Below are 15,758 nucleotides of genomic sequence, written 5' to 3' on the forward strand. Positions count from 1 at the left end.
TCCGCAATAAACAGTTATTAGTTTCTGCGGGTAGTTAAGAGAAAGAATTTTTTATTATTTCAAAAAAAAGCTTTTTACTCAACGCGAGTTGAGATTGAATTAGAACTAAGGGGTTTGGGTAGTTTTTCCTCCCAAGTCTTAGAGTCTAGACATTTTTTGTTGGACACACTCGCTTACAAACTCACTCAAAACGTAATGGCAAAACTCAAAACAAAAACAACAAAATAATGTTAATAAATCCTGTGTGGCTTACCCTTAGCGAACATTTTCTTGAACTTTTTGTAGACCACGTATACTCGGCTGTTCACGGAACATTTTCTATCCATTTCTACATACTTGTGATTCTACGAAAATCGGTTCTAATCACTTGTCACTCATTAAATTTTCACTTAAATTTAAAACCATTTTTAAAACAAATATACCTACAAAATATTATTTCATATTTATATTAATAATAATAATAATAATAATACCCTTATCCGCACCTTAATGGTGCATAGGGCACTGCTTCATACAAACGCAGTGTTATCTTGATCGTTTACACATGAAGGAAAGGTGATCAGCCCTCCGCTTCAGGTACCAGTCCAGGGTAATATTGAATAAATATTACAGTGAAAAAATCACTTATATTTATTTGACCCCCCCCTGGGAATCGAACCCGGGACCTCCAGAACGGTAGCCGAGCGTGCTGACCATTACACTGCGGAGGTGGACAAATATTTATATTAACTATCTATCAAAACAAATCCATTTTTCATTTTAAAAACACTTGGTAATTACAGTTAGTTCTTATAATCTTATAATGCGTGTTTTGATGCAATGTGCATAATTTTTGCAGTGTTTGAAAATGATACGAAATACATAGAACCGCGTATCACAATTTTTTGAAATTAGGTTTATTTTGAATTTTGAATTGTTTTTTAAAAGTATTGTTAAATATGCACGGGAAAACCCAATGAATGACTCATTATTGTAAATATAATATTGTAGAAATAAATGTGTGATGTATATAATAAAATAAAAATGAATATGAGTGTTTCATATAACAGTTTACTTAGCTTTAAATAAAATTAATAATTTCATTAATTGATTTGGCAGTCACTTTGTGGTACCTCTCCATTTTTAATGTAAGTTTTACTGGTTACTATAACTATTTCTTAAAAGCTATTATGACACGTATTTCGATACATTCTGCATCATAACGGTGTTTAAAAATGAAGCGAAATGCATCAAAGCCCGTGTCATAATATATATTTGAAGACACAGCGGTATATACCAAGTAAAACCTAACCAAAAAATAATATTATTAACGCTGAGAGTGCTTTACTGAGTAATATTACCGCAGTTATTTATATTTCTTCCCGACGTTTCTTAAGTTCAATTTGCGTTTATTGTTTTCATCTGTTTTATTTCTCTCATCCGAACAAGATGGACAAAATACTTGGCATGTAATATTAAATTAACTTAATATTATTTTCTTAGTGGAATGGTGTATTTCAAAAAGATTACCAAAACACAAAGTGACTGGAAGAATGCGTAGGTACTTTTTATTTTATTTTATAAACTTTTATATGTTTGGGTGATTTTGATTCTTACAAACAAAATCTTCAACCCTCATCCGCACCCTCAATGGTAAACAAGCAAACAAAATACATTACAATAATAATATACAATGATTTAAGTGGAGATAGGGAAAAAAATACCAATAATTTGTGAAAATGTATTTGAACACACACAACGAAATGTTGTAAATAAAAACAACTGTTCAAATTATAAGGTACGTAAAAAATTGAAAGGCATGTTTTCAGGCGTTTTCCAGTATGTTAAAATAATCAGGGTCTTTGTGAAATTGGTACGATCAGATCAATCATTGTCTAAAGTCTGAAGGTGTCAAAAGTCTGCGAAATCAAAAGGCATGTATGACTAGATTCATGGATGTGATGGAAGCTAGGAGTGTATGCTAGGACAAAAGAGTTTGGGGTTCCATTCTCTCTGCCTACCCCTGCAAGGAAAAGACGTGATGGTAGAAGTAAGTTTAGTAGTAGTATTAAATATAATTTTACACATATGTTTTAAAGTTAAAAGACTTCATCGTTTATAACACATACTCAAAATGAGGTAAATGAATTTTAAAACTTATTCAATTAGCTCTATTTCAGCCCCTCGTCGCTAGTTGCGCGAAACACCCCTTGATATACTATGTAGGTCATTCGCTTTAAGCCTTTTATTACTTCGTTACGTTAATTTAAAACCTACATACTAAATAAACACGAGTGTAATACAGTGCGTAGATGTGACAAATAGGGGATGAAAATATACGGTGAATAAACCGCGCAACTTAGTTTACAACATTTTGAGTGTGTCCAAATACTTGTTCACAAAATTTGGATTATCTCCAATTACAGGAGTTATTTTCATATATTTTCTTGACATCTCATCAAAAATGAAGAAGAATAACATAATATAATAAAAATATACTAATATAATATAATCATAATATAATATAATAATAATATTATTTATTGATTCGGCATTAACTTTGTGGAAGGACATGATTATTTTAATTAAATTAAACACTTGAATAATCCACTGAATTGAGTTTTATTTTTATTTACGACTAGTTTCTAAAACGACAATTGTTTTCATCTTCTGGTACAAATTAAAACTTAATTTGTTTTAATTTGTTTTAATTTATACCAGAAGATGAAAACAATTGTCGTTTTCGAAACTAGTCGTAAATAAAAATAAAACTCAATTCAGTGGATTATTCAAGTGTTTAATTAAATTAAAATAATATAATAATGACATACTAATATTGAAATCTGGGTATTTACGGAGCTGACGACCGTCATAGGCTGGTTGAAGTGATCACATTACACACGTGTAACATTCACCAATTCTACCCATTATTGACAACCACACTACTCAAATTCTTGGAAGTTCTATACATATTATTACTCTTGAAACATTATTCTTGAATCACTAGAACTTCACTAGAGACATCTATTGGTGAGATGAAATATTTTGGACACACTCAAAATTTTGTAAATTTTTAACTTCCATTATATCTAGAAGTGACAAACTGTCTTTGTTGGAAAATCTTTAAGGCCTTACAACTTCTAGAACAATCTAGATATATCCACTGAATTTTGAATATTCTGAAGTTGGGTCTGAAGAGTTTCTATACCGAGTGTGGAGCTTTCAGGCGCCCACTGAAAATTTTATATACGATCTGCGTAGCACATGATGACCTATTGTCGCTGAAAACGTTTACCCTGAATTATAAATTTCTTTCTCAACCCTAGTTTTGCCCTTGTGATACATGTTTATTTCAGTATTTTGTATTGGTCCTGAAGGACTGAAATTCACTCCAGAAATAATGATTTTCAAATACAAATGTGATATTTTATTTATTGTTTCTTCATTCACTTGATAAAATTGTAAAAAAGCACTTGATTTTTACTACGTGAGTTTGTTTTATTATGACAACAAGTTTCGGAAGCTATGCTTCCATCTTCAGGTTAAAATATAAACTATATATTTAGACCTGTAGATGGAAGCATAGCTTGCGAATATAGTCGTCATAATAAAATAAACTCAAGTGGTAAAAAAATGTGTTTTTACATTTCTTTTACAATTACAAATATAATAAATACGAATATATTTTTGTAAAAAATTAATAAGAATATGGAAGTCTGGATATTTCATGGCTTACGATTCGTCTTACACCGGTTAAAAATTAATGATTTTATGAATCAAATATGTTCTCAACAAAGATGAATAAAATATTGAAACCTGGGTGTTTACATGACTTACGATCTGTATAAAACGCCTGTTTAATGATCACTTTATACACGTGTAACATTCACTTTTGTACACATGATTGATAACCAAACTAATGAAAATTTTGGAACTCATACATTTTTTATATAATTCTCATGTCACCTCATGTGTGTGCTCGCGGCAGTATATATAATATATATGGTTAATTTGAGTAAGATTTTATTTAGCAGAGAACCTTTTGAGATTTTATTTTCAATGTACACAAGATCTTCTTACATTTTGGTAGACGCCAGAATAGCAAATGCGTTAGTCGCCAAGTCATAGCCTGTGAGCGCGATGTGCACTCAAGTTTTCAGATGAGATTTTAAAGACTAATTGCAATCACGAGTACTACTTAAAAAACATATATTTAAAAAAAGTCTAACTATTTGATGAAATACAATTTAACGTCCAAATTGTTTTGTAAAACGAACAATTTAATTTGGAAAGAGTCTAATTAGGTTTGTAATACGTCCAACTTGAAATGAAAAATCTTTATAAATAATACATATTGAAATACAAAATTTAGAGTGTGTCCAAATACTTGTTCACAAAATCTGGACTATCTCCAATTACAGGAGTTATTTTAATATTATTTTTTTAACATCTCATCAAAGATAAAGAAGAATATGGAAGTCTGGGTATTTACCGGGCTGACAACCGTCATCGGCTGGTTTAAGTGATCACTTTACACACGTGTAACATTCACCAATTCTACCCATTATTGACAACCACACTACTCAAATTCTTGGAAGTTCTTTATATATGAAACAATTTAGAAACCTTGTTCTTGAATCACTAGAACTTCACTAGAGACATCTATTGGTGAGATGAAAAGAAGCTTTTTATTAACCAGAAACTCTTATATTAGTATGTGAGGTCCGAATCCTGGATTATAATCACACACATGAGAAACGCCAGAAAATACCATGAAATGTTAAAAAAAAAATACATATTAAAATGTTAAGTAATTCAAGTTATGGAATTTATCATTCATACGTTTCGCCAGTGATATTTCTATAAAATTATGATCAATGCAGAGTAATTTGCTATTTAAAAAAAAGATGAATCTACGAAAAAGGTGGAATAAAAGGTAAAGTCAATGTAAAGGATGTTGAATATATAATAGTTTTGAAATCCATATCAAGAGAGGTGATAGGAATAAAATGCTAAAGTTTGTACTCGAGTTGTGAAAGTGTTCTCCGAATGTTCTACGTCTGCCAAGAAAAGTTTGCTTGAAACTTCTTCCTAACAAATATTTGTAATAATATAATACTTTCTTAATCTTCTTTACCCGAACAATTCCTATGTCAAAAGTTTATTTATTTATGTTATGTGAGGCAAATGTAGTTGGAAATAGAAGCAGAGCAAGACCGAGGAATACTTAATTATAATGCGATATTAACTTAATCTAAAATTTAACTTTTTTTTTGACATCGAAATAAAAATGAAATGAAGAATATGGAAGTCTGGGTATTTGCAGCCTAGATAAGTGATTACTTTACACACATGCAATGATCACCATTCTATCCATGATTGTCAACTACTCTACTTAAATTCAACTTATATATATATATATATATATATATATATATATATATATATATATATATATATATATATATAAAAATATATATATATATATATATATATATATATATATATATATATATATATATATATATATATATATATATATATATATATATATATATATATACATATATATGCAGTATATAGTTCAAACTCGGAACATAGTGCTTGATGAACGAGAATTTCACTAGAGACATCTATGGTGAGATAAAATAAGCTTTTTATTGAGCAGAAACTCTTTTATTTGTATGTGAGGTACGAATCCTGGATTATAATCATAAACACGAAAAACGCCAGAGATCCTTTTAGTTTTATTATTTTATCTTATAATTTTACCAGTAAATTTATTTACAACATTTTGAGTGTCCGAATACTTGAATTTGTATTTTTCAGTTTTGATTTTATATAAATATGTATTTATACATACGAGACTATATAAACAATAATAAAAACTGAAAAAAAAAAATGCTCTGTTATTTAAATTATGTGAAATATAATATTACGATGGTTCTGCTTCAGAAATTTGTCAGGATTTTCGTTTGGAAATAAAGTGATTTTTAATAAAGTATGTCTCCAACGAGTCTGTCTTATAAATCATATTTATTTTAAATCTAATTTTTTTGCATGGTTACGGGACCTTTTAGCTATAAAAAGCATTTGGAATATATTTGATATTTTTCTCTAATTTAGTTTTGTGGTGTTATGCTAGGTGAGGGAGTTTCAAAAAGGTTAGATACTAACCAAATTAGGAGTGGTCATATCGCTGTGGAGTGAAATTTCATGATTGCAAGGGCTGCTTTGTAAGGCAATTTATCGCAATTTGAATAAATCTAAATTTCGATCCCAATAATTGAGACTGTTTTAAACAATTTTAGAATCCTCCAGAAAATCAATTTTTGGTATTTACATCATAAAACTATTTTAGCATAAGTTATTATTGCCAATTATTGGAGTAAATGGCCCAAGTGATTTCACTAATAAATATTTTCTGATATTGCTCAGATAGTTTGAAATTATATTGAACAATGGTATTTTTATGCTATGAGACATGAATATGTTCGAGGATGGTTTTGTATGTATATTTCTGTTAAGTTAACACGTGTATGTTTTTAACAAGTAAAATGTAAAATTTTCTTAAACTAACTAACCATCACGCCACTTCCCCGAAGGGTTAGGCAGAGAGAAATGAAAGCCATACCATTCTGTCTTTGAAAATATATTTCGCCTTTTTCAAATGCATACATCTCCTCATACATACCCACCATACATAACATATTATTTTGACTTCTGACATATTCTGACTTCTGACATCTAAAGTATTTGGACACATTCGATATTTTGTAGATTTTAAATCAAATTGAAAACCTAAAAATTATGATGATAATATACACAAGAACGATTATGAAACCCATCTTCATATTTTCTCCCTCATAAAAGTCAAGAAAACTTTTATGGGCATCCAATATGATTGATAACGCAATGAAATTGATGTTGACACAATATTTCAGGGCGTGTTTCAGGCCGAGTATTAATTTCAGGATATTTCAGAAATATTTCAGTCAGTGAAGTCATCGCTGAAGGCATGTCAGTGCCCAACCCTCGCGATCATATTTTTATTTGTGAGGGTTGAGAAGTTTATTATGATAACTTCAATTCGATGCACAGTGTAAATTTGCAATCTACAATTAAAGCAATGGCAGATGAAGATCTATCAGATTTAGTGGTCTCTGATTTAGAAAATATGACAAGACAAATAAATTAACTTTGTGACAAATTTCGATTGATATATGCTATTGAATCCATTGTATCTCTTTTATTATATTGTTTTTAGGGATCAACCTTATTAATTTATTATTGACTAAAAACATTCACTGTCTGCCTCCGTAGTGTAATGGTCAGATCACTCAGCTACCGTTCTGGAGGTCCCAGGTTCGATTCCCAGAAGCGGATCAAATAAACATAACGCTCACTCCTTTCAAGAACGTCATAAATCAAAAAACTTGATTTTTCAGGAGAACGTTTTAAAAGTTTAAAAATATAATACAACATTTAAAAATAAATGTCAAGCCACTTATTGAACTTTTCACTGTGCAACAGATCTTTTTAGGTAAAACCTGAAGGTTTTTTCTCCATTTGAAAAATATTTAGTATATTTGAAAAAATATTATACAATACCTTTTCTTCAAAATGCAAAAACAACACTTTCTGCCCTGTAGCGGGTAAATATTAAACAAAAATATGCCGCTTTTACTGGGATATAGTACATTTTCTGAGCATTCCGAAAACATTCACAACTGAAAATTGACGATTTTTGATTTATGACGTTCTTGAAAGGAGTGAGTGATAAGTGATTTTGTCACCCTTATATTTATTCAATATTACCCTAGACTGGTACCTGGAACGGGGAGGGCTGATCACCTTTCCTTCATGTTTTAACGATCAAGATAACACTACGTTTATATGATGCAGTTCCCTATGCACTATTGGGGTGCGGATAAGGGTTTGAAGAAAAACATTCATAAACAAAATATATTTTAAATTTTTTTACATAATACGCAAGGATAATTTTCTAAGGCAACTAACAAAAATTATCTTAAAACAACATAAGTTAGTCAGTTAGTTAGTTAAAATACTGTTTTTTATTTGTTTAGTGTCACTCATATAATACATACAAAATAAATATACTTAAAAATTTTGTACTAAATAGGCAAGAAGATTTTTTTAAGGCAACTAATAAAAATTATCTTAAAAAAAACATTGGTTAGTTAGTTAGTTAAAATACTGTTTTTTGTTTGTTTAATGTCACTTCAATATATTTTTATTATTATAACTATCGTTATATTTTTATCGATTCAACATTGACTTTGTGGAATGACATGTTGATTATTTAAAAAAAATAAACACTTCGTTACACACGACTAGTTTTGGTGTTTTAAATTAAATTAAATTAAACTCATTAAGTGTTAATTTAAAAAAAATAACTTATGTGCAATCAAACGTTTTCAATTTTTGTTGTTAATACTGTAAAATTCGATTTCATCACAATTGTTCTTAAACAAAATAGTTATATCTCACAACGATTCTTCACACGTGTCGCCGGAAATAATGTGTAACAAAGTTAGAATATGGTGTGAACGCAGAAGCTAATACCGGATACAACGCGACGTCTGTTCCGGATAGAGATCGGACGCCGACTGACAAATGACAGTTGGGAATACAGCCTGGACTCTTCGGGCCGCGTTTTTCAACTATAGTTTCCAAACCACATTATGAGTCTGTCCAAATACTTGTTCACAAATCTGAATTATCTCCAATTATTGAAGTTATTTTTCAGACTTCCATATTATAAAATAAATCATTTCAATAATAAAATATTGAATAATTATTAGAGGAAAAGTTTATTTTTTAACTTACAATATTAATTAAAAATAACTCCGATTATTACAGACTTCCATACTCTTCTTTATCTATGTTGAGATATCAAAAAATAATATGGAAAATAATTCCTGAAATTCCAGACTAAGACCATATTTTTCTACATCTATGTTAAGAGGTCAAAAAAATATAGTTTCTAAATATGCAACTTAGAAACCTTAGTTGTCTGCTTTTAGTGTGAAAATTTATTGTGAATTATTTTGTAGTGTTTTAGAAGTGTTAGCCTTATTTAAGGGGGTACTCGCAAACATAAAATTCAGTGAGTGACAGGCTGCGCGAGGGACCGGATGTGATTCCGCGCCGACCAACATCCCTAGTGCATGTCAAACCTCGGCTCTTAGTGCATGTTTGTTCAGCAATCTCTCGTGCATGTTGGTCCTCGGGTTGACCAAAATCGCATGTGTTAAACATTTTGTGTTAAACATTTTGTGTTGCCCTGACGAAGAGACGGCTACGTCTCGAAACCGGTAGACAAAAAACCTCGGTGAGTGGTTATATACTAATATTACCAGGGCTTTTTTCCATGTAACGCGGTGGAACGGCGTGCCGGTACTTGTTTTCACGCATATATTAAAAAAAAATAAGCCAATTAGTCGAAATAATGTTCGCGCTTACGTAATTACAATATTTATTTATATAATTCGTTAAAATGATAGGAAAAGTTGATTGAAATTTATTTAAATGATGTTTGAATATAATTTGTTTTAGTAAAAAGGTAGACAAAAAGTGAGTTACGGGACCTTTTTTCTTAAAAAAGACCCTGAATATAACTAACATTTTTAATTTATTATTAGATTAAAACCAATATTTTTAGCTTTTCCACTTTTTTATTTGACCAGCGACCGGGTTTCGTCGTTACCGACATCATCAGACCAGTGATGTCGGTAACGACGAAACCCGGTCGCTGGTCAAATAAAAAAGTGGAAAAGCTAAAAATATTGGTTTTAATCTAATAATAAATTAAAAATGCAATTCCATCACGAAGTGTCAGTGGATAATATAAATCTATTACTAACATTTTTGTAAAAAAAATGTTTAAGTGAAAATTACCAAACACAAAGTAAATACATTAAAAAAAAATAATATTGACAAAGAAATAAGGCCAGCAGTGTTCCTACGGGTTGATGTAACTATTCTGTAAAATTCAAATAAAATAATAATAAAAAATAATGTAACCGCTAGAGATTTGTTCTATATTTCTATATACCAAATAACGAATCGTAAAAAAGGTACTGGCCTATAAATAGAAATCCAATAAGAAGACAATACTCTCAATATAAAAAGTTTGTAAGAACGGGAATTGAAAATCCATACCTATAACGGTAAAACTAGTCTAGGGGTGGCTTCAGCGCCAATACACCCTTATTTTGAACATCAAGCCTTTAAGTTCTTTCATTAGCGCTGGCTTTTATTACGGAGGGTAACATGCCTCGGCTAGGAATTTTGTTTTTCCATTTCTATGTAAATGTATAGTAAACAAATTTGGGGATGCTTAATTACTTTATTATTCTGGAAATATATCGTAGTTTTATTTTAAATTTTAAAACTGCGTTATTTTTTACACAGATTACCAAGTACAAATATTTGGAAACCAAATATTAATATAACCTCCCTACATATATATATATATATATATATATATATATATATATATATATATATATATATATATATATATATATATATATATATATATATATATGTATATATATATATAAAAGGGAGATATTAAAATTGTTTATTAATAATACTTTAATTCATATAAATTGAAAATAAAATACAAAAAAATATACAAAGAAAGAATACTATAATATCATTTACAACATTTTGAGTGTGTCCAAATACTTGTTCACAAAATCTGGATTATCACCAATTACAGGAGTTATTTTCATATTATTTTTTGACATCTCATCAAAGATGAAGAAGAATATGGAAGTCTGTAAATTAATATGTAAATGTCCAGACTTCCATATTCTTCTTCATCTCTGATGAGAAGTAAAAAAATAATATATAATATCATTAATGATGTGCAATAAATATATATTGAGTTACGTGTAAGTTTATTTTTACTTCTTATTTATATGTACAAACCCTGTAAGCGAACTCCCTCTCTAAACACGAGCAATCTGCTCTCTTAGTGAGGTAGCACGTAAAAAAAAAAATATGTAACTATGTTGATTATTTTGCCATACAATGTATCTTTGATTAAAAAAAAAATATAAAAAAACCTCTTTTTTTACAGTTTGACATCTTAACGTAGATGAAGAAGAATATGGAAGTCTGGGTATTTAGAGGGATTATGACTGGTGAAGTGAACACTTAACACACGTGCAACATTTGCCATTCTACTTATGATTGTCAACACACTACTCATATTTTATGAACTCCTGGATATATTGATCAATTTAAGAAGAAATGTCTAATATGCAAATGAATTAAATCGTAAAGTTTTTTGTAACTAAATGTATTTAAAAAAAAAAAAAAATAAAGGCTTTTTAGAACCCAGAAGTTTTAATTATTGTCATTGTTATTTTTTGACATCTCATCAAAAATGAAGAAGAATATGGAAGTTTGGGCATTTACGGGGCTGAAGACCCATAAATGAAAATAACTCCTGTAATTGGAGATAATCCAGATTTTGTGAACAAGTATTTGGACACACTAAAAATATTGTTATTGTCAATATTGGATGATCAATATTTAAAAAATTATATATTTTTAATGTTTCAAAACATTAAACATAAAGATTTTTTAAAGTTTTAATTTCTGCGTTTATTATGAGCTTGAAATTATACACTTTCTATCAATTGTATTACTTTGCCGTCGGAACAACCCTTAAAACAACATTTTTATTAAATAAAAATGTGAATTTGTTGACCTTAGCAAAAGCAAATAACGTTCTTTCAGGGTGAATTCCGCCTACCTACTCTGTTATATTGGGGTCATCGTGGACGATCAGTTTCCCTTCAGACAGAAAATTGTCTGATCGAAATTTTTCTTTCAATTTTTGTTGACCTGATACCTGATGAATATTTAATACATGTAATAAAACGTACGTAAAAAGAACTCCACCAACAAGACAAATAAGATGGTTTGGTAGGTCTTTGCAAAAAAAGTTAATTCTGTTTATGAATTTATACATGAATATTTTGTGTATTGTATACATCGCTCACTCCTTTCAAGAACGTCATAAATAAAAAATCGTCCATTTTCAGTTGAGCATGTTTTCGAAATGCCCAGAAAATTTACTATATCCCAGCAAAAGAGGCATATTTTTAACTAAATATTTACCCCCTACAGGGCAGAAAGTGTTGTTTTTTGCATTATGAAGAAAATGTATTGTTTAATTATTTTTCAAATGTACTAAATATTTTTCAAATGGAGGAAAAACCTTCAAGTTTAACCAAAAAAGATGTGATTCATAGAAAAATCAAGTTTTTTTTATTTATGACGTTCTTGAAAGGAGTGAGCGACATGTATACGACATATAAATATTTAACGAATAAATTAAATAATAAAAAAAACGTATTTTTTACGAAGAAATTGTCAAATCAAGAAATTATATAATTTTCTATTTATTAATCTAGTTTTCCCAAATTAAAACTAATTTTGTCAAAATATGTCGATTCTGAAATCCTTCAAAATAAAACCGCTAAAAACTTCGTTCCGTTTATTTTTTAAAAATGATTTCAGATATCAGAAAAACTTATCGTAATCGGTGACCTTTATGAAAGCTCTAAGGAGGGTAAATTATTAAACAGTAGAAGCGAGCGATAAAACGCGTCAAAAAAGGCACAGAAAATTTCCGTGTTTTCCGATTTCAGCAGGAAGATAATTCGTATATGTTTGATGTGAGCGTGGAACATTCTGTTTCTGTTATGAATGATTTATATGTTGAATAACTAAGTAAAAAAAATTAAAAATGCGATTTAGTACTATATATGTCATATATTCATTCATTCATTCAAACCGTTATCCGCACCCCAATGGTACATAGGGTACTGCATCATAAAAACGCAGTGTTATCTTGATCGTTAACACGTGAAGGAAAGGTGATAAGCCCTCCGCTTTAGGTACCAGTCCAGGGTAATATGGAATAAATATTAGAGTGAAAAAATCAGTTATATTTATTTGACCCCCCTGGGAATCGAACCTGGAATCTCCAGAACGGTAGCTGAGTGTGCTGACCATTGCACTACGGAGGCGGACATATCGCTCACTCCTTTCAAGAACGTCATAGATAAAAAAATATAAAAAATTCAGGAGAAAGTTGAAAGTTTTAAAATATGATATAATATATAAAAAATTCATATCAAGCTACTTTTTGAACTTTTTACTGTGCAAACAGATCTTTTAAGGTGAAACCTGAAGGTTTTTTCTCCATTTGAAAAATATTTAGTATATTTAAAAAATAATTAAACAATACCTCAAAATGCAAAAACAACACTTTTTGCCCTGTAGCGAGTAAATATTGAGTTAAAAATATGCCTCTCTTGCTGGGATATAGTACAATTTCTGGGCATTCCGAAAACATGCACAACTGAAAATTGACGACTTTTGGTTTATGACGTTCTTGAAAGGAGTAAGAGATATGTCATATAACTTCTTAAAAATAAAGAATATGTGAGATTTAATTTGAGAGGCAGAGCATCTTAAAAGAAATACAATACACAATTTTCATAAAAAAATATTCAATATTTACACTATCATTGGTTGATACTTTAATTGGTTATACTGATATTAATGGTTTGTGATAACTAAACTATGAGATAAACATAATATGTCCGTGATTCGATATTATCGCGATAACAAGAAGGAATTGCACCTTTTGTAGTTATGGATTTTGATATTGATTCGTTGGTTGGTTAAGGCTATGTTCGTTCACATAAATAAAACTCAGTTGGCTTTCGGCAATGCATAAAGCCGGTCTTCGGGTCACACCCATTTTTCTTAGGATACAGGAATTTGTAATGAAAAGATATTTTAAATTCAAATTCAAAAATTCAATTACTGAAAACCATATATTTCGAAGCAAAACTTATTTTTTTAATACAATAACGGTTGCTTAAAAAAAATATGTCAAATGTTACCAGGGTGTAAAAAAATAAGGTGTTGCTATTAAACGAATACTAGGCCTTAAAATTCGACGGTAAGCTCATGTGGACTTAAAATCAATACATATTTATTTAATGTATTTATAATAAGGGATAATTTAAGTTATGCAATTCAAGTATTTGGGTGTCGAAGTTTCCAGCAGCAATAACCTGTACAATGAAGTAATAGAGCAAGCAAATAAAGCCTCTGCTATAGCTGGATGCTTACAAAAATATGTTTGGAGAAATAAGTACATGCTGAAAGAGAGTATGGTGAGGATCTATGAATCTAGGCGACCTGCGTAAGACCGATCTTGACATCCGGCACGGAAACAAGAGCCGACACCCCGAGAACAAAAATACTTCTTAGGACATCCAAAATGAAGACTCTACGACCCATTGCAGACCTAACACTTTGCGGCAGAGTTCTGAAAGAAGAAAAATCTGCGATGTCGAAGATGTTGTGCGATGTTGTTGGGAAGAGAAAGAAGACGTTTCTGGAGAAATCATGTGGGAAGAGCGAGTTCGGATCGAGTGGTGAGGATAGCAGCGGATAGCAGCATAAGCGGGATCAGACCCCCAGGAAGACCACCTAAACGATGGAGGGGTAGCTAGCTAGAGAATGACAGGACATAGTCCTAAAAGAAAAAGAAGAGGATAATTTAATACAATATTTTTCGCTGTATACCTCATTTTAAATTCTCTTGGATAAAAGGCAATTTAAAACAGTATTCTCGTTATTTATTATATTAACTTAATTCTGTAAAAACGAAAACAAATGAATATTAAGAAAAACTCAAAACACAAGTTGTACGTCATTTGTTTTTTCACTGCCTGTAAATTTTTCATCCTGTGGGTTTAAGCGTTTTCCCTTTTTATTGTCAATATATATGTAGTCGTTACATCTGGAAATCACCAAAGGGATTTCATTCGAAACCAGCATATTTATCAAAGTTTCCTAACATGACCACAATAAATTCCTGAAATTGAAAAGGTGGTGGAATTCTATAATTTATTGAAACATCTAGTTTTCAGACCTGTTTGTAAGACTCTTCCGTCTAGGTTTTAGATTATAAAATTTAGTATATATTATTTTGTACTCATATTTCGACATAAACCCCTGACTCACCGCCCTCCCCCTAATTTACCACCCCCCACCACACTTACAATACAGATAATTATTTATGCTTTATTTCTTGAATGTTTTTCTCAGATACTTTGTGGCACATTTTATGAACTTAAAATTAAACAACTTTGTTTAAACCGATTAAAAAAATACACTTTAACCTACCGGTTTCGACACGAACCTTGTCATCATCAGGGCTAATTAAATTCTAAAACATTAAAAACATTTAAATACTCATAATTAATTACATTCCCTTACCAAAAAAAAAATTTAAATGTTATTGTGCATTGCGTAGCAACTTCAAGTAACTACTAATGGAATTACCCAAAAAACAGAATGACACCGCGCCCGCATACGTAAAGTGAAACACACACAAAAAAAAAACAAAAAAAATGCTTTAGTTTACATTAAGACACGAAGATGGAAGCATCTGTATATTCAAAAACTAGCCGATAACATAAAAATAACTCGAGAAAAAATAAGTTTTTTCATTTATAATTAAATCATGTCTTACCACAAAGTGAATGCCGAAACAATAATTTTATTTATGGTAAACTAGTGAAATACAATACGAATCGAAAGGAGATGGACGGGTATTTAAATTATTTGAAGATATTTCAAAAATACCTTGAGTTAAGCCGTTGTTTGATGGTATTTATAGATTCAGCTAGCAGAAATACCGCCTACAG

At 30.1% G+C, this 15,758-nt stretch overlaps 2 protein-coding genes across 4 annotated transcripts in view; one reads left to right on the plus strand and one right to left on the minus strand.

The window, feature by feature from the left end:
- The window catches only part of mRpS16 (mitochondrial ribosomal protein S16), a 121,960-nt gene extending 111,209 nt beyond the window's left edge, over positions 1-10,751 (plus strand). Inside the window, exon 4 of the mRNA XM_088260889.1 lies at positions 10,670-10,751. The gene's annotated coding sequence lies outside the window, so the exon portion shown is untranslated. The remainder of the gene's footprint in view (positions 1-10,669) is intronic.
- The window catches only part of Mctp (multiple C2 domain and transmembrane region protein), a 136,415-nt gene that overhangs the window by 63,701 nt on the left and 56,956 nt on the right, over positions 1-15,758 (minus strand). Inside the window, exon 1 of one of the 3 annotated variants that reach the window (XM_088260788.1) lies at positions 254-422. The exons of the other annotated variants lie outside the window; for them this stretch is intronic. Coding sequence (XP_088116914.1) covers positions 254-326 — 73 coding nt within the window. The 5' untranslated portion in view covers positions 327-422. Of the gene's footprint in view, positions 1-253; positions 423-15,758 lie in introns of those variants that run through there. 3 annotated transcript variants of the gene reach the window in all.

The sequence above is a fragment of the Brachycentrus maculatus genome, unplaced genomic scaffold (genome assembly GCF_059751285.1).
Source record: "Brachycentrus maculatus isolate JH-2025_06_01 unplaced genomic scaffold, ASM5975128v1 h1tg000008l, whole genome shotgun sequence".
Taxonomy (NCBI): Eukaryota; Metazoa; Arthropoda; class Insecta; order Trichoptera; family Brachycentridae; genus Brachycentrus; species Brachycentrus maculatus.